Here is a 25676-nt window from a genome sequence, read left to right as displayed (position 1 = left end):
ATTAGTCAGGCAATGGGAAAGTACCGCTCCGAGTCCTGTCTTGCTTGCGTCTGTTGCCAAAACAAGTGGTAATGTTGGGTCGTACTGCATCAGTACTTGCGGAGAGATAAGTGCCTGCTTCAAATCTTGGTACGCCTTGTCTGCCTCAACAGTCCACTCAAACGTGTCGGTGACCAGCATGTCACGCATGCTTCGTGCTCTAGAGGAGAGATTCGGAATAAACGCTCTGTAATAGGTTGCCTTACCTAAGAAAAGCAGCAATTCCTCGGGGGTTTCAGGTCGTGGCGCGTCGCGAATTGCTTCGATGTGTTTGTCAGATTTATGCAGACCGTGACGGTCGATTCTGTGACCTAGGCATTCCAAAGATGAAACAGCGAAGATACACTTTGATCGGTTGAGTCGTATCCCGTTTTGCTTCAACCTATCCATTGTCGCTGTGAGGGTTAACAGAAGATCGCTAAAGTTGTCTGCGGCGACGATGATGTCGTCGTAAAAACTGACAACGTTATCCAAACCTTGAAGAATGCTCTCCATTCGACGTTGCCAAATAGCCGGAATATTCGCTGCACCGTAAACGGCTCTCGTGGGGCGAATGAGGCCGTGGGTCGTAGTATTTAGTGTGAGCACATGACTGAACTCGCTATCGATTGGCAGATGTGTATAGGCATCGGTTAAATCTAGATGACAAAACAAAGAGGCTCCCTTTAGTTTGTTGAAAATTGTTTCGACTTTCGGTATTGGATGCTCGTCGATTATCATCCTCGGATTAATAGTAGGTTTATAGTTGCCTGTTATACGTATACCCCCGTTCTTCTTCACAACGATGTGTATCGGCGAAGCCCATTCCGAATAGTCCACCATTTCGTAAAATCCTGCGGTGATTTTTTTCTCGATTTCGGTAGCGTAACGATCTCGTAGAGCAAATGGAACCTCACGAGCCTTAGCAAAAATAGGGGATGAACCCGGTTTCAAGTGTACTTTTGCTGGAGGCCCAACTAGCTTGCCGGCAACGTCACTAAAGATTTCTTCGTACTTATCGAGCAGTTCTGACAACAGCACTTCTTGATTTGGAGATAGTTCAGAATGCGTTAGCACGTTGATATGTGCGCATGGAGCAAACATTTGGTTGATGTTAATCTGGCTAGTAAACTGAGCAATCCATTCACGTCCAAAGAGAGGGTCGGATTCGCCAGACACAACATATACATTTAATTTGCGCGTTGTCGATCCAATGGATACGTTAACTGGTACACGACCGAGGCAGTTGATACGGTGGCCCGAGTAGCTTGAAAAGTGTCTATCTGATGGTTGCAACGAAAAATTTGGTTTGATTCCTCTAAGCTTTGCCTCTGAAATTATTCCACACGGAGCACCAGTATCAAGCTCCATCTGCAGATGCTGGCCGTCGATTACAACGTTTATCATCTTCTTTCCGACAGCAGTTGTGTCGCAGACTTGACCGAGTGTTTGTACCACATCGACTTCGGACGCTGGATTCTCTGAAGACTGTATTTGATCAGTTCCATCGTTTTGAAACGTCGACCTTGCTGATCGACAGACCCGAGCTATGTGACCTGTTTTGTTACACTTGTTACATCTTGCATCGCGAAAACGGCACTGATTCCGCATATGTTGTCCTCCACAACCATTGCAGCTGCTTGATCCTCTGTCATGGTGACGGTCGCTTCGTAGTTTTTCATCCGATGATCCTTGCTGATGAAGATGCGGCTTCTGGTGTGGTGGGGAGGCACGTCGACTAAACTTCCTCATTCTTGGAGTTTCGTATCCAAGCGTGTTCGTGCCCTCGACATTCGCTGATGGTGTTCCAGCATTGACTTCTCGTGCCGTGTTCCGGGTTGCTTCCAGCGTGTGCGCTACTTCATACGCTGCCTTAAACGTTGCTGGGTTCTCCGCGATTATTTCGTCGCACATATCTCGTGCTTCAAGTCCATGTAGAAACTGTTCGATCAGCATGCGGTCCAGGAAATCGCCGTATTCACAGTCTGCAGCACCCTGCTTAAGACGTAGGACAAACTGGGCGACGGCTTCGTCCTTTTGCTGTACGATTTGACGAAACTTGATGCTCTCGACAAATTTATTCTTTGCGCGATCGAAATGATCTGTGAGTGTGGTGCGTAAATCCTCATATGTCGTCTCTGCAGGATCGTTGGGGCTCACAAGGAATTTTAATGCCTTATTTAGTTCCGCCCCCATATGCACTCTGGCATAGTTTGCGTACTGGTTTTGGGGAATGCGACTTAGCTGCAGTGCCCACTCGAAACGATTGAAGTAGTCGGAGACAGACGATTCTTCCCCGGAACGGAATTCTGACATGGTGAACGTTGGCACTTTCGGCGATGGAGCAGCAGGTTCTGGATAGGGTGGATATTGGGTCATTGCAAAAAATCACTCATTTTTTGAAATCTCAAAGTCATATTGTATATTCATATTGTAACATGTGTCAAAGTAAGCTCAGATATCAAATTTCAAATCAATTGGAAAATTTAGACCCCCGCCCACTTCGCTTGAAATTTTTGACATTGATACTATGGGAAAATACGGAGAAAAAATATATTAAATGCCATAACTTTTGAAGTAGCACTCGGTAAATTACAATTAATAGCTCCTTTTAACCTTCCGGCACTCGCGTGAATAGCTCCCCGAAAGAGCAGCCGCTGGTGCTGAAAGAAGATTTCGCTGGAGTTCCTGAAGGTGTCACACCATATACAACGGCGCGAGTGCCGCAGGATTAAAAGAAATAACCTAATAGTTTGAAAGCAAATATACTCGTCTCACGAAAAATAGGAAAAAGTGGGGTAGGGGGTCATTTTGTCCCCAAAATCTCTTTTTGCTGCTCCATGCTGCAAATCATACAAATCTTGTTTTGCTGATGTGAAAAAATCTCAGAAATCGAACGGAAGACCTTTGTCCAAATACGAAAAGTATATGTCCATTTGTCATTCATATTAATTATTTTCATTTTCTCGAGCATTCTTATATCAGTTTTCATAAAGAATACCTTGTTAAACGCGGAAAATTCTTAGCAACCAAATAAAATTAAATTCGTTACCTGCAGAATTACATACAAATACATCAATTTTTTGACATTTATTCGACAAATCACATCTTTTTCATTAAATGTCCCAATACCCCAAGTTCCCGCATTTTACACGAAATGAAAATTTACTCATGTGACCGCTCAGCGTATTTTACACTAGAAGTAATAAATTAAAAAATAATTTATTGTTAAATGGGCTTGATATGTGCAATTTAATGATAAAAATATGGAATCGAGACTAAATGCCAAAAAATTAAATGTTTCTGATTTTTTCCGGTAAGGAATCTATTTCTATTTTGTTCCAGAGAATTTTACATGTTCAACAAGATGCATTTTATGAAAAATGTTTGAAGAAAAATAAAAATATATGCACGAGAAAAAAATAAAATTCAATATGAATGACAAAAAACCATATAACCAAATTCTCGCATTCGGACAAAAATCGCAAGTTCGTTCGATTCTTGAGATTGTTTCACATTAGAAAAACTACAAAATATGTATTATTTACAGCATAGTGCAGTAAAGTTATTAAAAATGCGGAATTTTGGGGACAAAATGGCTCGAAACCCCATTTTTTCCTATTTTTCGAGAAACTAAAATATTCCCATTCAAATGCTAAGAATGATTTCTTTAAAATAAGATATAAACAATAATTTTCCGGATGCTACTACAAAAGTTATTTAATATATTACAGAACAGAAAAACGCTCGCTTTCTCATTTGTAATATCACCAACAAAAGCTTACGTTTGCTTGTTCATTATGAAATAATACGACACTTATTAAAGTTTGTAACGATTTTGATTTAAATTGAAGAAAATATGACCATTGGAAGCTTGAACACGTATTAGTCGAGGAGGCACACGCAAAAAAATTAAGCATATTTAAACCAAAAATATGTGTTATTGAATCCTATCATTTATTGTTTATTACTTCAAATAACAAAATTATTGGTCTGAACATATTTATTTATTGCAATTACAATAAATATGTTAGTCATGGGTACATTTCCACTTCGTCTCATCAGAAACCGACACTAACTTTTTTTGGAATAGATTAGCGCCAGCTTGACGCTAAATCCCTAATACTAAAACACACTTTGTGTTTCAATCGAACGACTGGTCAAACGTGATGCTCCGTCCGAGCAGAAGTTCTGCACAGTGAAGCCGAAACTTGTCTTGGCTTAGCAGGCCTATGCGAAAGCACTATGCTATATTATCCCCTAAGTAGAAAAATTGGATAATCACCAAAAATTTTCAATGGAGAGAATTTTTTTTTTGGTAAAGCCAGTCTGTTTTTAACTATTGTTTTCAAAATACGTCAATCCTTCGATTCCTAATATTTTCTCAACCCTTATGCTTTATCGGTATAAGTAAACCACACTTTGAGCTGGTGAATAACTTTTGCAACAGCATACTTACGAATTAAAGCTTCTTGGAAATTCCATCGTCATTCTATAATTTTTTATTCGCTTATTGGCACGAATAGCTAATTATGATTATATCTGATACATAGATCATGCTTTGACTATCATTCACACATCTTCCCCTACGTTTTGCTAGTCATTTATACCCGTCTATTCATTTTAATAAGTTGAATCATAATAACTCTGCTTGATTTGATAATGGAAACATCAACTATGAAATCATTTTTTTTCCATCAAAAGCATCAATAGCGAGGAATTAAAAAACTATCATACTGACATGAACATCTGTTATTTATTTAAGCTCGCACTCATTCCCATCGTTCAGCAGAAATAGAGGTGGCGGCAGTCAATCAATGGATGAAACCAACGATCGTCACACCAGCAAGCTTTTCAAACCGCGTAAGGCGAATGCAAACCTCCCGCTTCCGGCACATAGCAGAACAGCTTCTAGTCCATCCAAACTTGCGGAACTGGGCAATGTTGAAAATACCCCGACAGGAACTCCTAAACGGCATCTCGGCAACATCGAACAGAAAAGCACTGACTCTGACAGGTCGGAAAAATCTACCAGCAAATTGGAAACCAAGAAGTTCTCCCTGGATAGTCACTTATCTGATAAGACTACCAGTCACGAAAAACACAACAAACGGAGCTCTTCGAGTGGTAACGATAAGCATCAAAAAAGAAGCCTAGATGATACCAGATACTCTCAGTCAAGTCGAACCCCATCCGAGCGAAGTTTTGTCCTAAACACACCGGATCCACCGAAGGGATTAGTAGCATCTCCAGAGTTGCTGGCCGAACTGCTCAAAGGGTCAAGTGAGAAACTTGTAACAGAACAACTATCGGGTGGCACCAGTCCAAACAACGCCAGTAACGCGCTTCCAACTGCTGTGCTCAAGTGTCTGGTAAGTTTTCTTTTCATTAACGTAGTTGTGCTTTATAATAGTTCTTGACAGTCCCAAATTCTGCATTTCATGTATAGTACAGTATCAATTTACCGGTCATTTAGCAATCAATTGAACTTCGGATAATTAAAAAAAATATGAGAGCTACATCAACTAAACGAAACATATGTACATAAGGTGCCTATTTTCACCTTATTAGGGAGGGTCAGGCCCGTAGCCAGGATTTTGTTTCGGGAGGGGCTTAAAAATTATTGCATAAATGTATTAATTCTGATGACTTGAAACAATCACTGGAAACTGAACGTAATTATGAAAAGTTCTTAGTGAAAACAATTCCAAAAATAAGACAATAGACACTAAAAACTCTAATAATATGTTGCCTGTTACAAGAAAGGCTATAGTGCATCGACGAATTAAATTTGATTATTTTTGATTTACAAGTTAGAAATTTCTCTAGTTACAAAAATGAATAGTCAAGAGCTCAAAGTATTAAGGGCTGCTTGAAAATGCTACGCTGCATGCTACGCTGCTTGAAAATGCTACACATTCGATACACCTTTACAATTTGTAGAAGACGCTAAATTGGAATGAGTAGAAAAATATCCAAAAACCCGTCTCATGAAACTTTACACGCATTTGCTAATCAGAAGAACGAAACCAACGTCAAGGTTGTCCCCATGAATAGGAATATATCAGTGTGAAATCAAAGTTTACCGTTGCAAAGAATGTTCGAACAAAGTGAATGTCGAAATTCGCTTCAAATCTTCTGATAAGGCAGGCGATTTGTAGATGCAGAAAATAGGTTCAACTCTTATTTTCATGATCAGGTTTCTTTCTACTATTACTAGATCTTTGACTTCATCCGAAGTTTGCGTTAACTCGACTTTATGAAATTTTCAATTTAAATGATACTGATCATGTCGTAATCAAAACAATCCTGAAAAAAACACATTTTTTTTTCATTTGACTCTCATAGGTAATGGGTTAAAGACTATCTTCGACAACATTATCAGGCAACTCAGAATAACTATCTTTTTATCTATTTAAGTTGATTCTTTTTAGGTACTTTTTATATCATTGTACTTATGAATTAAAAATATCGTAGACTGATTTTTCTAGATCCCTAAAACTATAGTAAAAGTCAAAATGTAAAGTGAGTGCAAAAACTACTGATTTCACTACAAAGCAAGAATGCCTTAGCTCTATTGACTTTTGACAATCTTGCAAAACCGTTGTAACTTGAGAAGATTACCTAGATTAAGTAAATATTATATTTGAACATTTTGGTTTTATTTATTTATTTGAAGGTTTTATTTCGGAATTCGTGGGGTTTTGGACAATGTCAAATAAATATTTCAATGATTTAATCTACTAATGGAAACTACCCAGAATTTAATCTACTGAGCGAAACTGCTCAGAATCTATTCACAAATCGAAAGAAAATTACTTAGCACTGATTACTCAATGCTTCTAATTTACATAAAATTTGGTAAATATAACATTGATGACACCAATATAACTAGAGACTATAAACATAGATAATAATTTCAGCATCACTTGCTTCCGACACATGGAAGAGAACACATCGCACTTGCACCTAATTTGCCGAGGCTTTCTTTTAGAGTTGTCTGTTTTAAATTACAGCAAATTATCCGTTTCCTGTAAAACTTTTGCAAAACTCTTTGCCAATTCATTAAACAAATATGAACACTAATCTGTTTAGTAATAGGTTTGTTTGTGAATAAAAATAATTAGCTCTTGATTTTTTTCAATCATCATCAAGATTGGAAGAGATGTATGATTTCTTGAAGAAAGTTGTAATGTTTGTCTGATTACATGTTTGTTTTATCACTATTTGGGAAAAAGTTTCAATTAAAGTTGTTGCACCTAACGCAACGAAGACGAAATGAGAAGATCAGAGCGCAATTCGGAAAGAACTCGTGTTGAGTGTATAGTAAAGATAGAAGAGTGATCTTGAGTCGATTTAGATTGGTTGATTTTTTCCTCTCTTTGCTCTCTTATTTAAGATTATCTCTCTCATTTTATTCCATGACGAGCAAAAACGGAACGAAAGACTGTCACATACTTAAGATATGAAATCGAAACTGTTATCCCAACTTATTGACTTATAGATTCAATCAGTCCCAACATTTTAGTCCCTCTTCGTGATTGCCTATTATTTTACCACTTTTTGCCCGGTCAACTTTTAAAAGAATTTTTTTTGCACGTTTGTCGAAGATATCACGGATTTACGGATTAACAGTGTATTAGTACGGAACGAATTACTCGTAACAATGAAATGAAGCGTTAATAAAAATGGTATTGCGTTAAAATGACGCGAAATGAAAATTCTATTCTCGGCTCAATCGTTCTCAGATAAATTGAAATACTTTTTGTGTAGCGCAGAGTAGTGTACAGAGAACAGAGTGTACAGTGTGCACTGACCTAATACAGAAATTCAAAATTGTGTGCAATTCAAAAACTTATCATTTAAAAATAACAAACTGGGTCGTGGGTCTTTTATATATTTCCTTATGTAAACAATAAAAATAATATAACGAGTTTATGTGGTTGTCCTACAGATCTCGCGCAAGCGCTTAGCCATTGCACGTGGAAACCTGTTTACGAGGCGAGGAAATATTTTTTTCCTCACCAACTATGTCTTGGGGGGAGTAGTTCATTTCTATCTCGCTATTGTACATTTCCGTGTCATCATCGTAGTTGCTGCCTTTATGTTCGCGAATATCTTCCTTGCTTTTCGCCCTCAATAATTGCCCTTCCAAATAGATTCCATTTCTCCCAAATGTGACATTAATCTGCGAGTAAGCGGTATCCGATCTTGTAGCGGAACATTCATTTTCTCATAGTCCATATACAGAAGGATCTTAATTATAGCATTGTCACACACAACCTTGTGCTTTAAGTTGTGCGAAATGAATGGTTTCGTCTGCACTAATTTGTTGAGCGCTAAATGCCTGCCATGGTAGAACTGGATAGAGCCGGTTTCCGAAAGTCTAATCTCTATTTACACCTTCAGGATGCGAATGATCAATAATTTTATAATCACCGCATTTGGCTGGAGCACCAATTCTTGCTTCTGCTAATCACTAATCTCGACAGATTATTACAGCTACAATTAAAGTAACAGTCTCTTGTATTCTTCAGACAAGGCACACAATATAAAAGTTACTTTTTTGTTGTTCGCTTCGCACTGGCTCGAGCAAAAGCATAAAGCACACTGAATTTCGTGACCATTGCCTTCGGTGGTTAGAAATAGCCTTCTTTAACTTTTTCTCAATAATTTGTTCAAACCAAATAAGCAACAAGTTTTGTTAAAAGTCACCGGTTTTTTAAATTTATTTTTGAAAAATTTCGGGGGGGGGCTTTAGCCCCCTAGCCCCCCCTCTGGCTACGTGCCTGGGGAGGGTGCCTGACTAATTCATTAATTTCTCGACCTGCATTCAATGGAATACGTACAAATTGGAATCAACAGCTTTCCTTCGTTGTTAAGAGCCAAGATAATAAAACAAATACCTGAAAACGGTGTAATGCTCTTGTTTCAGCTCAACGACAACTCGAATCGAGAGCCCCTATTGTTCCTCTACCATTTCAACTCAATGCATTGGACAGAGATGGCAGACGCTGTTCTAACCAACGGCTTCAAATGGGTTGGGTGATAATAGAAACATGGCGAAAATAGGCTCATTACTTTATAACAGCTTACGTACATAATATATACACAAGAATTTGGTTGTCGTTTTAGCAAAATTTTGCCGAAATTTCATCAGCTGAAAGTTTTGGAAATCTAACACGCTAAAGGTTCAACAATTTTATTTTAACTTATTTCACACATTCGCTTTGCTGAAAATTCAGAAATTCAATTGTCCAATTGACAGTGAAATAACCGAATTCGCAATAATTTACTATGAAATACTGAGAACTAGTTGATTGTGCTGCCAATTTAACAATTTTAATTGCAGGTTTTCTACAAATGGATTGAATACAAATTGTTGAACTTTCAGCATCATGGATTACTGAAACATTCAGCTAATGAAAACTTAGCAAATTTTGTTTATTTTGGCTTTCGTTGAAAAAAAAAATCGGTGTGTATATTACCGTATGCGTAATTATGTTTGTACCATTGAACAATGATAAAATTATTGCGCACTTCCCACCAACCTGGACTCCGCACTTTCAAAGTGCGAGTGATCTCAAAACTGCGAGCTCGTCGCTGTTGTGCTATCTTATGACAAGCGCCATTTTGTACATTTCGAGAAAAACGATTTTTAAAGTTTGAGATTGAATATCTTGAAACTTATAAATGGTATAAACAATTCAAAGAAGACAAATGATGCTTCTATCTATTCTGCATTAATCTCTCGAATATTACGAAAATCGGTTAACTACATTGCAAGTTTTCTTTAAAAATGTAAACAAAAGTCGGTCTAACACGTGTCATAGGTGTGTATTGATGACAAAATTTGTATGGCATGTCATAATCGCGCACGGAAAATTTTCCATAGAAAAAAATCATCAATTATTAACTTTTATTCATATCTTTGGCTCCATTTGGTCTATAAACAATCGGTGAGATGAATTTTGAAGGAAATGAGTCAGGGAATCTAGAAAAAATAGCTATTTTTGGTTACAGTGTTGCCAAATATGCTATATTTCCAGTTTAAAACATAAATTGTATTTTTCTCATAGTTCGTGCATTTTTGTTTCAAAAATGATTATTCCATTGTGTTTATCAGATAGTTTTACATATAAAAACATCTCATACATAAAGATAATTAGAGCCAATTTCCAGATACAGTCATTTGAAGCAAAAAATTAAAAATTTCTCAGCACGTTTCTGGCTATATCTCAGTAACCAAGCAGAATATCAAAATTCTGTAAACGCCACTTTGTAGAGATTTTTTAGACAAGTAATGTGGCACATCTAACTCAGTTTACCCCAAAATGGCGTTTGTCATAAGATAGCACAACAGCGACGAGCTGTCAAAACACATGTATTTCAAGTGATAGAGATGGTACTATCATAGAAAGACCAGTTGAACTAACCAGTCTATGACAAGAAAGGAGAAAGGAGAATGGCAAGTGCGCAGTGCGGTTATAATCCAGGTTTTAGCGCCACAAACAATAAAATGAATCTTTTTATTTAAATAAAAGGGATATGTTAAAGTCTAAAACTACGTTATTCATTGATCAAGTTTCCATTTGCCACAATTGCGGTCTAAGCATACTTTCGGAATTCCAAAAATTTAGCATTTTTCGGCATTACGACGGATTGCTCTTCGAACGGATATAGTTCGATCAAATCCTGATAAATTTTGCTGTCGTTATTGACAATGCAAGTCACTTTCGTTCAAATATAACTGAATGTAATCGGGGTCCATATCTGTTTTTCTAAAGCTTGCTGTTGTTGAGTTACGTTTTGAACAGGCCTTCGTGACGCGCCACACTGAATAATCCAATAGATTAAGATCGAATCTGGTTGGTCGTTTACATCCTTCGCCCAGAATGGCAAACGTTCCTACAAGCACTTCTGAGTGTGGTTTGAAACGGCGTGGAATTGGCCCTTGTTAATGTTTGGAACGGGAAGGAGTTTTTATTAGTAGGATGGGTTTATCCAAATCTGGATTCACCTTGATGAGAGATACGATCTATACCAGTGATATTCAACCTGGGGTCCGCGGACCCCTAGGAGGCCGCAAAGTCGCTGCTGGGGATCCGCGAAGAAACATATATTTTCCGAGTGGGTATTGAAAGTCTTGTTTCCTAACAGACTGAAAATAATATATTGATAGCATACGAAATCGATGTTTAACTGTGGGGGCCCGCAACAATGCAAGGTGATTTCCAAGGGGTCCGTGAAGCGAAAAAGGTTGAGAACCGCTGTTCTATGCATTTATATAGCAAATAAAATGACAATAATAAATTGGTTTCTTTCTCCGCGAACAGTTGAATAAGGTGCCGATTGTTATGTTATCATTATTCACGCGCGTTGTTAAGCTATCTCAAGCGCATTTTAAACGGTATAAAATTAGCACTGGCTTTGTATGTCGAATATACAACCGATGACGCCAACTTTTACGCTAATTACCAGAACAAAAATGGGGACAAAAAGAACGAAAAGAAACTAACTTGTCACCTTTTTCGTCAATAATCAAGATAGAATATTTCTATACTCATGAAGCAATATAATTAATATCACAATAAATAACAGAGTGCATGCACTATTTCAAAGACTTAAGTATTCTGTACAACGAGAACAATTAATTTAATTGATTTAATGGGCTAAAAGTAAGACGACTACCGAAAATTGATAACTGGCTTTCGATTTTTCTCGGGAACCGTCCATTCTCAACCCTCATAAATGATTCAACAGCCATAATTTCACTCATACAAGAGCATGCGTATTCCCCATTAAATGACCCGGGGATTAGGTTCCTAATTGGGCAAATAAACAATTGGTTTCATCAGTCCAAAGAACTGTCAGCTTGATTGTCATCAACCGGCGGATACGTGTTCCCTTACAAAGCCACCAAATCAAAGAACACTTAAAATTACATACGACAAAATATGTGCAATTCTGAATATAATAAATTGAAGATTACTTAATTATTGGCAATAAAATAAGATCGGAAAATTTATTTCATAACTAAGGTGGTTGATATTCGAAGCTCGCACTATTGATGAATCATCTTATGAAACAGGTGATAAGGGACGCGGACGAAAATAGCTGACCACCGCCTGTTGTTAAGAAGAGGTTAAAATTCTAATGACCAAAAAGTAAGCAAAATTTGGCCAATGAAAAAACATAGAAAGAAACAGTTTAAGGATTCAAAAAGTTTATATTTTCGTGTTCATTTACATTTTTAAGGCGAAAAAAATACAAAATTGCGTTCGTGGTGATGCACTGTCTAATGTTAAGTGGAATTCCAAAACTTCTTAGAGCCTGCTGCTTCAGGATCGATGTGAAACACAAAACTAATAATAAGACTCTAAATTAAACTAAATTTATTGAAGGAATAACCTAAGAACGGGTAAAAAAATTTGACGTAAGGGTGCGATCTTGAACTTTACAATCGGCTTTTAGACCTTTTTCCCACTTTAAGGCTTCAGTACAAACAATGAATACAAAGACTTTGTAGATTTTATAGATCATTCCTCAACTGAAAAAGGTTTTCATGCGAGAGGTCAAATTGAGCCATTTTCAAATGAGGTTGTACGCAGTTTAAAAAAACATGTTATAAGATAAACGCGTTTAAATTTTTGAGAACGCTTTCGATGAATTATTCATGGTCCACGCCAAATCAGTTGAAAAGTTGAACAATGCAAGATGCCGAAAGTTGAGCAATTTGAATTTATCTCATTTGACATATTCATTTTGCTGAAAATCAGCAATTGAAATTGTCAAATTGACAGCCCGATTACCGCATTCTCAGTATTTCGGGCTGGGTTTCTGTGAATCTAGTAATTGCACTGTCAGTTTGACAATGTTAATTGCTCAATTTTCAACAAAGTAGTTCTGTCAAACGGTATCCGATTTGACAGAATTACTTTGCTGAAAATTCAAAATATTGAACTTTCGGCATCATGGATTGTTAAACCTTTCACCTAATGATAATTCGGCAAAATTTTGCTGAAATCGACTACCAAATTTTGGTGTTTAGAATGTCAATATTTTGTAACAATTATATGAAATTATCGATTTTGGACATCACTGATTACGAATCTGATGTCTGACGTGGTATTTCAGCTAAAATAAAAAAAAAAAAAAGGTTTTGTGATTTATAAACAAGAATTTGAGTTGATATGTATCAAAATTAAAAAAAAAAATGCGATTCCAATATGGTGGACCAAAATGTGACTTTAACAATTTGATCCAAATTTTTCTTGTTTCACTGTTTTCTGTGGATGTTTGATAACTCACGATTAGTCTGCGATGCCTCTACAGATCAAGTCGTGAAATGCGTTCTCGAGACCTGTACACATGTATAGTACAACGCGAAGCATTCTGGAAACGTGCATAATGTCATGAAAAGGTTCCTCTCTGAGACCGTGCGTTTTGAGCCGAGAGCGTCAAATGGCGGCCGCTTCGAAAAATAGCCTGTAGAAAGTTTTTTGATGCGCAGATCAAAAAACCCGTTTAACACAATATAGTAGACAGTAGACAACTTTCAAAAATTTCAAACAAGACAAAAAAAACAAATTTTTGAAATTTTTTAATGAGAACCTCCCCTTAACAAAGTATTAATAATAATTCGTAAGTCCGTCTATTTTATAGACTATTTTTTCGCTTTATCTTTGATTTGGTTTAGCCATTTAGATTTCTCGCACTGATGTTGTCCCATGATGATTTGAACGTTCGAGTCCTGGCACTGTCCCATGTAGCATGTGTTATCAAAAAAATATCGCGAAACATCATGTTCAATCGATATAATATTCGAAAACAGTGATAAGAGGTATAAGAAATGTCTCAACACACTGTTAGGTGGATTGAAAGCGCGTTTCATTATGGGGCGTATATGCATTTATAGGCAGTATAGCTTCTTAACACGTTAATTGAATTAGATGATATTTTACCAATTATTCTTCAAAGCACAATGCACAAACAGATTGTCGAGTGATTTATTTCCATTGGACCTCTACTACCGCTAAAAGGATAATTGTCCCATGTGTATAGGGATTCCCATAGCACATGAGACAGTTATGCTTCTAGCGGCAGTCTAGGGGTAATTGAAACCTGATTTTAGCAAACAGTATCAAGCCGATAGGCTAATCAAACGGCACCGGTATCGATATTTTAGATCGACGCATATATAGCATCGTATTAGAGTCTTTAGATGCTTTCGCAACATTCTAACCCTTTCGAATTCGGACACATTTCTAGTAATGGGAATAATTAACAATCCGCTTATTTTACCTCACTTTTACTTTGATCATTTTAGTAAATTATTTTCAAGAGCAAAACATTAGCAATTAGAAATTCTTAATAAAATTAGAATTTTCAATAAAGGTTTTTTGACAGTTTCAACATCAAGTTTTCAGCAAATAAAGATAAAGTTGTATGAAACACACAAATCTCACATTTTCATACTCCCTCTTTTACTCCAAACGTTATTCATTTGCCTAGAAATTTCCTAAACGTACGGTTAGTTCAAATTCGATGTCAAGGATCGATATCAACACAACTAAATAATATTGCACAATTGTAATCTACAAAATCCTTGAACCACCCTAATAAGGAATACATCGGCTACTCTAAAGATATCTCCGACACAATTTTCGCTAGTGTAGCTAAACACTAGTTACTACAGCCGAGCATTGTCAGCATTCCTGCAAAGTGAAAAAGAGGTATTTTTCCGTTTTGCATCTTTTCCATCCACTTCACATTTCCAACCTGTGTGTAACAGAAAAGAGAAGGAAAATATCTGACAACTTACACATGATTTACCAAACAGTTTTCCACATGGTACTCGGTCGGTGCCTCTCCAACGCATGTAATCTTCTCCCCTTGTTCGCTCTCATTTTCCACCACGAGATCAGTTCTAGTGTTACTCTCCGAAGGAAAAGTGACTATTGACGAGAGGGAAACAGATCCTACCATGTACAACGCAGTTTTCATGGACGAATCGAATTGATAGTGTTTATTTCGCACAGTCGGGAAAAAATTGGACGAAAATGTGAAGAAATGATAGAACTTTTCAAATATATAAAGACAAGTTGAATTGCTTGATTGGTAGTAATAAAAATGAACATGATTGTGCCACGTGCGATGTGGATACGTAGAAAAGCGAGGAGTTTTGTGAACCTGATGGAAATTTGAGCCTATGTCTTGTGCTGGAAAAATCAAAGCAAACTCCACTTGCCATATACAACCTCACTTTTAAAATCTCTGTTTCAAAGTCCAGTTCGTATTAGTAGCATTGATAGAGTCAAAATGTTTATGTCGGAAATAATCCAATCTGTATACAAATTTTGTTTGTGTATAAGATACTATTTCGTTATATCGCGGTTTTCGTGAATGTTGGAAAACTCAACAGCTGTGTATATATGTTGGGTAAGGCTAAGAGTTAATGCAGCTATCGCCAGAAAAATATTTGCTTTTGCCTGTCGTGAGAAAATTATTTCGCAAAAAAGCAATAAACACATCAATTATAGCTTTATCGCGCAGCCACTTAAAACTGCGTTCAACCAACATCTTATCTGCTCATTATGCAGTAACAAACTAGTTCTCAATCAGATTCCTTTTTTGACTTTCTCGAACCGAATTTCCTTTTAAAGAACATTGATAGCGATTCATCTTTACTACTTGGACAGGTAAACATAGCAACTTCGAGGTAATTTTTTCACGTGAACGACACGTTGTCGGTAGTTGTGCACTAACATAAAGGTGCAGCAATTGTATCTACCAAGTATGAGAAGAACTAAAAAGAGTGCAACAGGTTTTCTTTTCTTTAGAATGCTGTGAGACGGTGGTATTTATCACTAAAACAGGGAGAACTCTAAAGTACAAAATTATTATTAAAGACGATCGAATGATACGATCCAGTCCTGCGGCAGGTTTGATAGTATTCTATTAACTCAAGGTAAAACATTATGTTGTCGTTAAATCTCTGTTCTGATTCCGAGGATGACCCAGAACGAACGCCAAAATCGATTGGAGAATCTGAAAGGTGGCATAGTATTATAAACAATGTAAGTATTTCGATGTCTCTCATTTTTTTTTTAATTTGCCTCAATCTCAATAATGTGACCGTACAATGAAATAGCTTGATGAAGGGTAATCGATCGTAACGCACTTATACGAGTATGTTTTTGTTAGTACCTAGGTTGTAAAAAATGCGTTTCATTAAGAAAATGCTTTAATGATTATTGTTTCAACTAAGCAGCTCTAAATGTAATTACAATGTTGATATCAATGACTTATGTTTCATTCGTTTCAACATCATGGTCAACTGATAATAAACTATTAATATTCTACGATTGGCAATGATTTTGCTTAAATAACATGATCCTATCTCTCAATTGATTCATTCCTATAAATTTTATTTCATAATGCTACGACCATTGGCGGCTCCAGCCGGCCGAGAAAGAGGGGCACACCTTTCGCGACAAAACAGTGTCGAATTTTGGAAATTTATTTTTTATCACGATTCGTATTGTGAGTTTGTTGAATTAATATTAGTTAGTTGGACAAACCACACAGTTCTTGAATGCAATCACTATTTCTAGAGAAAATTTAGAATAGGACGTAAGTAACAATGAGAGATTCTCTTTGGGGTCTTTCTCTTCTGTTTATTACTCGGCCATTTCAACATTTACTACTCTACTCTTTGCATAATATTATAGTAAAACCGTCGGCCTTCGATATGTACTGGAAAATTAGTGCAAAGTGTTGTAATGACGTTGTAATAAACGAAAGAGAAAGTAGCCTATATCAAACAAAGAGAGGCTCTCAATGTTACTTACGTCCTATTGAAAATTTTCTCTAGATTTTTTCTCTACTAATCTTCAAGGGGTTCATTTCGCCATCGATCCTGTTTTACTACAAACAGCTTGTGGTGATTCTTTTTGTGTTTTTCCTATTTCTCAATCTGAAGCGTTTTGCTATAGCAGATCTGTTAGCAATTCAAACTCAAAAAGCATTTTCAGTAGTGTCAATGTACAATCGTCTTATTCCCGTGCAAAGTCAAATATTAAAATTAAAGAAAAGCGAAATAACATCTTGATATTAGCATCAAATTCAAACGTTAATTTGATTTCATGTTGTGATTTCCAAATAAAATATGAACGTTTGTTCTCATTTTGCTGCACTTATTCGTTTTTTTTATTTCAAACATCAAATAAAGTATCAAATAATCTCAACAACTCAATGAATTAGCAATTTTAATGTTTCTGCCCCAACAAAACATATAAGCATTTTATCCTTGGAGAACAGCGTGTACAGTTATGCCATTCTGTGTCTTTCATTGATATAGGCAAATTCTTTGTTCTACGAAATCATAGAAAACAAAAGAATAGAACAACTAGCGCAAACCCAAGTACAAGTGTTTTTTTTATTTCGATTATAGAGGTTTTAACCTTAAGGTCATTCGTCTCTTCGGGTTAGAAAAATCTCTTAAGAAAAATCTCTAACCCTATGTGGTTGGGATTCGAACCCTGGTGAGCTGCGTACAAAGCAATCGATTGATTCAACCACATTCATTAAAGGTCAGCCTGTTAAGAAGCATTTGTCTCAGTCGTTGGCCAGTCCAATATCTTTCTGCATCTTTTGAAGGGTTGGTATTTCAGGCTCAATCTTAGTTGCTGTACGGTCGAGTGCTGATAAAACTCGATGGATGTGTTTTGATCGACGATGAAAATTATGCGAAAACCAATTTCATATAAATCCCGGACCTCGAGTTTTACAAGGCTACTACTCGCGGTTTCAAGCAAGTTTGTTTTCGTGGATTGATTATCGAAAAAAAAATGATTTAGCAAGGGAACTGATCCTGTGGCAAGAGAATCAGCATCAGCTGTTCCATGATGGTCCAGTTACATTTTAGGCAGGTCTAGCCGGCTGCCATAACAGCAAGGTGAACTCATAAAATTGTCTACAGTTCTGTCCAGTAGAAAAATATGAAGCGGAAACTAAAGATGAAGGGAGCAGTCACTAGAAGAATTAGTAAAATTAGCTTGCCAAGACCATCGCTGAAAGATGTGCGACAAAGTTTCTCGATAGGCACTTGTGAAGATGGGCGACAAAGTTTCTCGATAGGCACTTTAAAATACACGCCAATTTTAAATGATCTCGCCTTTACCACGTAGTATCTTAGTTCTGCCAATTTGTTTGACGTGTGCTAACTTGAAATTCGTTATGAAATATACGAGATTGTGAATCGGGAATATTCTTAACCTAACTGAATGTTTATTTTATACTATTAATTTCGCACTGGATTAGAAATGACTATGAAATAGGGCATTCAAGAAACTGTATAAATTAAATGTACGGGTCAAAAGTCTAAGTTTAACAATTAAGCGTTTAGTACAATGTTGGGGAGTTGTTTTAGAAACTAGCACATCATTGCAATTTTTTTACTCATATTCGAAAATATATGCAAAGATTCTTGAAATGTCCCCTTGGTCAAATGTTTTCTCTACTACGTTTATCTGTTTTGAACACAATTATTTCTCGTTACGAAAAATCAGTAAAATATCTTAGTACATAAAATTGTTTGATTCACTGATAATTGTCTGGGCTTTTGCCACAACATAAAATACTATAACTAGTAGTTTTGCACTTCACCCATTATAACGAAACATGTATCCTGGAATAATCTTTAATCAGTAGTACAGTCTGCTATAACTCAACAAGATAAGAATACTGTAACCGGGCAAAACAACAGAAGACAATGTCAAACTACAAGATAACGGTTGATGTTAAGTATTGACATAACCATTCGTCTATTCGTGGGTACAAACAGTGACAAAGATGTCGCACTAAATAGGGGTGATATGACAATTAAAAGAAGTTCTTTCCTGATGTTCTTAATGGTGTCCAAGTGATGGTAAAGCGACAAGCCGCACCAATAACTACCAGACCAGATGATACCAAATTATATGTCCAAGCTTTGTAAACCAGATCAAGAGTTAGTACCGCATATCAAGAAAGCCGTGTACATGTACTTCTAAAAATCAGCTAGTATTTATTATCTTAAGTTGCATTAGTCGGTAGAGTTATCTTGCTTGACGCCGGATAAGTTTCACTATCTGTCTATATCATGTTCATCATGATTTTTGGATCAGATCTTGTATGCTTAACAAGTATTCTGATCAACAAAGCATGTTGTATGGGTCACTTACTTTGGAACAATACTTCGAATTTATCTGAAGATTTTTCTTCTGGTTCTACAAGCGCCGCTGCTTTCTTCGAACTCGAATCTGGTAGATACTAGGAACCCTATGTTCAACAATAAATCAACAAAGTATCCTCAGTTTGCTAGATTCGATGCTCTCTTTTATTACATCTCGAGTACAATTCGCTGTACAGAAGTCTTATCCTAAAGTACGGTTTCCATGATCTTCTCCTTTGAACTTCAAGGCTTCTTTCTCCTATGACACCTCTTCTTGTTACACTCGCCAATAAATCACAATTCTCACCATTCAAAGTGATTCGTGCGGATCATACGTAAAATTATGTATTAAATCGATGTTCGTTTTTTTGTATAAAAATTTGCAATTCGAAACCAGACGTAGCCCCAAAAACTAATTATGTCGGCGCGTAGCGAATAATCAGAACTTCTCTTATGAAACTTTCTCAAAAATCATGTTTCCCATTCGTTGTAACTACTTTGAAATTTAAAACAAGATCGTTGTAATTATTTCCGAACTTGTAAACTTGTAATACCACATGGCTGGTCGATATTTTGAAATAGGAACTTATATCGAAAGGTTTGATCAGCGTAAAACTAAGCGGTAAAGTTCGTTTCCAATTTGTAATTTCAAGTTTTCAACTACACTCTACGAAGGCATGTATAGAGAGTCTGACAGTATACATAACTGAATGAACTCTCTTCGCTCAAATTATCACAGTTCCTCGAGGGTCATTTACCGTACGTAAGATCGTTATCCTTTCAAATTTTCGCTCGTCACAATATATCCTAGCTTCTGAATGCCCTGCCTACAAACACTTTTGAGTATCCAGCGTAAATTTTGAGTGCCCAGCATGAGTCGGAGACAAATAACAACAACATTAACATCACGATTTGTGTTTACCTCTACTGCGTCATTTTACTTATGAGCAGTGATGCCACAAGTACAGATTTATCTAGAAAGGAACAGATTTTTGAAGCGTTTTTGGTACAGATTCTGTACGGTACAGATTACAGATTTTTGTAAAAAAGTACAGATTGGTACAGATTTTTTTAGATGACAGAAGAGTAAAATAATTTAACCTTGCGATGCATCCCATAATGTGCACAAAGAGCGAAACACAAAAAAGAGCGGCACAAGAACACTGCGATGTGGAGATCACCCGCCCAAAGAGAAACTTGAAAACGAAAAAGAGAAAGAGCTGTGCACCAAGAGATGCAAAATTTCGCACATTGAGTCACCTTGAAGAGCCACTTTTTTGTGCCTCCCCTCACTGGCAAACAGGGAATGTGTTTTGGTTGTCTTCTCTGCTTCCGTGCGCATGGGACCATGATGCACACTAAAGAGCCTCTTTATTTCTACTCTTTCAGGTGTGCGGCCATGGAGTAGAATGCACACATGGGAGCAAAACACATAGGAGTGAAGAAGTTTATTGTGAAAGAGAAGAGTCAAAATTTCTGGTTTGATTTCCCTAAATGAAAAATATGTATAAGAAAAATGATTTTTTCTAAACAACCTTGTTATTGTTTCGGTACAGAATCCCGTACAGATTTTTCTATAGCAGAGTACAGATAGGAAAGATTTTTCAACTCCCGGTACAGATTTAATTGTGGCAACACTGCTTATGAGTGTGTCATTGAATCTGGTTATTACCAGACCTATCCTAATTTTGGAAGCGATGGCAGTTTGATTCTCGCCAAGTTTTAACTTTAGATTAGATACATTCTTTATCAAAAGTTTTGCATGGCGCCGAAATAATGGTATTTATTTTTAATCAGGACCAGTATTTCAACGTCAGTCTACGCGAGACAGGACACAACGTAGAGCAGATGGGCAATACGGAGCTCGAAACCTGTATTACGGTCCCCAAAATTGGTCGGTATTCCCAGGATTTTCGATACCGATACTACCGGTAGCACAACCCTAATAGAAACAAACTTTGCTTATTGTTAAAAAATGTGAAATTGCATTTGTTGTAAATAAACTGAGGTGTGATGAGCAGAGAAGATTCTAGAAAGCCCATTTCTTGACAATAACGCAACTGGCGAATGACATCCTGGAGACATTTTCTTGCAAAAATAATACTGGACCCCACACTTGCGAGTAATATTGCGACATGAATGAGTAGAGGTCGCTTCTAAATGTTGTTATCCAAGGTTTGAAAGAGATTTTATCTAAATAAAATAGGAGAAGAAATCACACAGTCATATCAACCAACGATTTAGTGATGACGATGCTCGATAGAGGAATCCTATTCAAAACGGTAATGTCGATTGACTACCTCGTTCTTGTGTTTCGATGTCCTTGATTTTTTTCATGATTCTACGTCTTCTAAACCAACAAACCGCAAGCAACCGGCTAACATTGAATGCATTTTTCACGAAGTTTTCCAGTTGTTTTCGAATAAAATAACCAAATTGAACCTGAATTGAATTTGATACGTAGTCACGAGGGATATTTATCTGTAATTATTTCAAAACATTAGATTGTGGACGAAAATACCCAAACAATACTGGTTGACAGATGCAATGTTCGGTAGTTGTTTGAACATTGCATCACATACCGTTAAAAGGTGAACAGTCTAGCCTGGATATCATAAGTGAATTAAAAACATATTCCGAGTTAAAAGCATTCTTTGAAGGCCTAATTCAATTTCCGTTTGTGTAGCTGCTCAGTATTGCTTATACATTTATTCTGGAAATGTATCTTGGCGAAAAAGAAACGTATAAAGACGGTAGTAGCTGCCGATTTCGAGTATACATTGAGGTTCGATAAAATGAAGATTTTTCCAATATAATAATTTTATTTAGAATCGTATAGAAATACACAAAACTTTTAACAAACGTCAAATTTATTGTAATTTCATTCTTTCAGGATACAAGGACTCACGTTGTAGTAGAACTATTCAATACGGAAAAGTCGTACGTAGAATCATTACAAACAATAGTATTGGTGAGTTTATCTTTTCTTAATTAAATTAAGCGTTAAAAATTAAGCACATTTTCCAGAAATATTTGAATCAACTCAAATCATCCGAAAACGCCGGATTAGTCGATACTCATACGGTAGATGAAATATTCTATATGGTGCCGGCCATTCTAAATATCCACGAACGATTCCTCGAAGAACTACGACGGCGCTTGGATGCTTGGGATCCGCTGCAGAAAATTGGGGACGCATTTGTAGATGTAGTAAGTATTCAAACAGTGCCCGCAATCAAAATTGCTTTATATCTAACGAGCATGATGTAGTTTTCAAGGCCTGTAATACTGGATACGTATACGTCTTTTGTGAACAACTGGAATCGTGCTAAAGATGCGATACGCACTACCAGACAAAAATGCCCAGCCTTTGCGCGGTTTCTAGAAGCCATGGCCCGGGAACACAAAGGCAAATTATCACTAGATAATTTGCTTATTAAACCTGTTCAAAAATTTCCGAAGTATGCAAACATATTTGTGCCCAAGCGCATTGAAAATAAATACATTATAATTGCAGCTACGAGTTGATATTATCAAGACTGATTAAACACACCGATATTGATCATCCGGATCAGAAGCTGTTGCAAGAAGCTTTAAAGTTGGTGCACGATATTCTGGTGTTTCTCAATTGCAAAGAAAAGGAAGCCTTGGAAAACGGCCAACGTGAGACTGCATTACGCGAGTTAGAGGGTGTAATCGAAGGCATAAGCGATCTGGTAACGTCGGACCGAGCCTTCCTGCTATTTGATCTCGTCTCGATGCCTTCCGGTCAAGCGACTCGCAAGGAACGGGGTTTCTTTCTGTTCAACGACTTGTTAGTCATTACCAGTATTAAACGACGCAGTGGAACAATTAGAAAAAATAATATGTAAGTTCTTGGTGGTTTGGGAGCTTTTCAAATAAAGTACTGTTTGATTTTTCCAGGACGTGTCCAGGAAGCATTGCGTCAACCTTGGACACTAATAAATATAAGTTTTTGACTAAAATTTCACTGGATGATCTGGAGATTGTTAAATGTAAGTATTTTTGTTGTTTTCTACTTTTCATATGACTTTTATAAGTATGGCATGAAGTGCTATTGGAAGTGGAATCCGATCAGAAAATCATAACAAAATACAACCAAAACTATGACTCTCGTCCTTCCTTGTTGTAATTTTCTGTTACTTTAGCTATTACCCACCCCTTATTTATAACACATTTTGTTATGAGAATTGCATTCTGTTAAATTCATATTGTTTGTTTCTGATTGAGAAATGCTATACTAACAATTTGCATTTATTTTCGACATGTTTTAAGCATGAGCCAAAAAATTAAAAACGTAATTATAAATCAGTTTTTCAAAAAGTTGCAGAAGTCATTGGCGTCTCTTAGTGTACCATATATTTCTTGCCAAATGTGGAGAACACATATTTTCATATATTTGAGATATATTGATTTGAAATTTCGATTATAACCGCTCCAGTAAACGCGTCTGAAGGGCAAACACAAAATTATTGCGACACCGAAAATGTCATGCCAATTTTCTTATAATGTTTAAAATCAAACCAAAATTTTAGAGTAGTTTTGTACATATATTTAATTTAAAAATCAAAAGAAAAGTTAATCGATGGAGCCTTGAGTGTAAAATTGAACGCATTTTCACTTGATGTCCTCCATCAAAGTCTTTACAGTGTCATCCGGTACCAGTTTCTCAGTTTTTTTCCATTTTCTTAACATGTCCTTCTCGTCTTTGACTGTATTCTTGCTCTTCCGAAGTTCCCGTTTCATCATTGCCCAGTACTGCTCCACCGGGCGCAGCTCCGGACAGTTTGGCGGATTCATGTCCTTTGGAACAAAATGGACAGAATTGGCCTCATACCACTCCAGGACCCTTTTAGAGTAGTGGCATGATGCCAAATCTGGCCAAAATAGCGGAGCTTCGTCGTGCTGCTGCAAGAACGGCAAAAGGCGTAGCTCTGCGACATGCCGATCTTTTTAGCCAAATCACGGCTTGAGACGTTGGGATATGCTTTAATCATCCGCTTCACCTTTCCCTCCGTCTTTTTGTTCTCCGGTCCCGGTTTTCTTGCAGCTCCTTTGCCGTGGTCCAACGTCAACCGCTCCTGGAACCGCTTCAACACTCTGGAGACGGTTGAATGGTGAATGTTCAACATTTTTCCCAACTGCCGGTGCGACAGGTCAGGAAATTCCAGGTGTTTGGAAAGAATTTGTTCTCTCGACTCGCGTTGGTTCACCTCCATTTTCGTTGAATCGAAAAACACGACTTCGAGTTTGACAGCATATAAACAATACACATCAATGAGAAAGTGTGCAAAATTTGGTTGATTTTTACCCAATGGTAAAAAAGTTATGCCCTGTTGAATGTGTCGCAATAATTTCGTGTTCGCCCTTTATGCTTCCCTAAACGAGCAGCCACTTATGCTCAAAGACGGTTTCGCTAGAGCAGTAGTCTTCCCTAGTAACAACTGAGGTTTTGTAGTAGGTTTATAGCCACTCATAAAACCTAGATTGCACTTGTAGCGTGCTATTAAACTTCAATTGTTACTTGGGTTACCCTTGCTGTGTTACAACGAATTTCTGTCACAGTGGACGTTTGTTTCTTCACAAATCCTGGGATTTAAATGATGGTCATGTCCATAATACCCATTTCGGGGTTCGCTATAGGCGATTATAAACCAACGTGTTTGGTATCTTCTAGTTGCTGTACAACAAGAGCTGATAATGAAATAGGTAGTGCTGTGATCGAGTATGGTTAGAGTAGCACAAATTAGTCTTCAGCGTAAGCGTACAGCCACTATGAATCTATCCCACCTTGTGCAGGAAGGAGAATTTCATGGCTATGATTCAAGAAAGCTACTGAACCCCGTCTTCGCAACTTTCAACAACAATGGCACGACAAATCCACGTGAAATGCTTCGTACATGCATACTTACGAGTAGTACTATTGATGCATGTCTTACATCCGTCCACACAATTCGCGATAGTTGTGCTGTCACGGTCAACATGGCAGTTGATAACATAAACAAGAAATACGTCTATTGTTGGACATTTTTTTTTTATTTCGATTACAGAGGTTTTAACCTTAAGGTCAATCGCCTCTTCGGGTTAGAAAAATCTCTTAAGAAAAATCTCTAACCCTATGTGCGGTGTTGGGACTCGAACCCAGGTGAGCTGCGTACAAGGCAATCGATTTACCAACTACGCTTGGGGTAGCTCAGATAAGAATTTGAGCACCGAATTGATGGAATACTTAAGTATCACAAATCTGCACATACCGAATGTAGGAGATCGCCCGACATTTACAGGAGCTGACAGAGAAGAGATGTTAGATATAACTCTCTGCTCTGACGATATTAGGCATGAGGTGGCAAACTGGCTCGTACCAAAGGAGATCGAACCGTCGTTATCTTCATAAACACATTTTCTTTGATCATTTAAACAT

The 25676-nt window shown here is 37.1% G+C and overlaps 1 protein-coding gene across 1 annotated transcript in view; it reads left to right on the top strand.

The window, feature by feature from the left end:
- LOC131683523 (uncharacterized) overlaps positions 1-25676 on the top strand; it is a 223635-nt gene that overhangs the window by 184556 nt on the left and 13403 nt on the right. Inside the window, exons 7-12 of the mRNA XM_058965566.1 lie at positions 4784-5390; positions 22128-22205; positions 22262-22444; positions 22505-22695; positions 22752-23102; positions 23159-23250. Coding sequence (XP_058821549.1) covers positions 4784-5390; positions 22128-22205; positions 22262-22444; positions 22505-22695; positions 22752-23102; positions 23159-23250 — 1502 coding nt within the window. The remainder of the gene's footprint in view (positions 1-4783; positions 5391-22127; positions 22206-22261; positions 22445-22504; positions 22696-22751; positions 23103-23158; positions 23251-25676) is intronic.

Source organism: Topomyia yanbarensis, chromosome 2 (assembly GCF_030247195.1).
Source record: "Topomyia yanbarensis strain Yona2022 chromosome 2, ASM3024719v1, whole genome shotgun sequence".
Lineage (NCBI taxonomy): Eukaryota > Metazoa > Arthropoda > Insecta > Diptera > Culicidae > Topomyia > Topomyia yanbarensis.
This window is presented reverse-complemented; position numbering and strand designations above follow the sequence as displayed.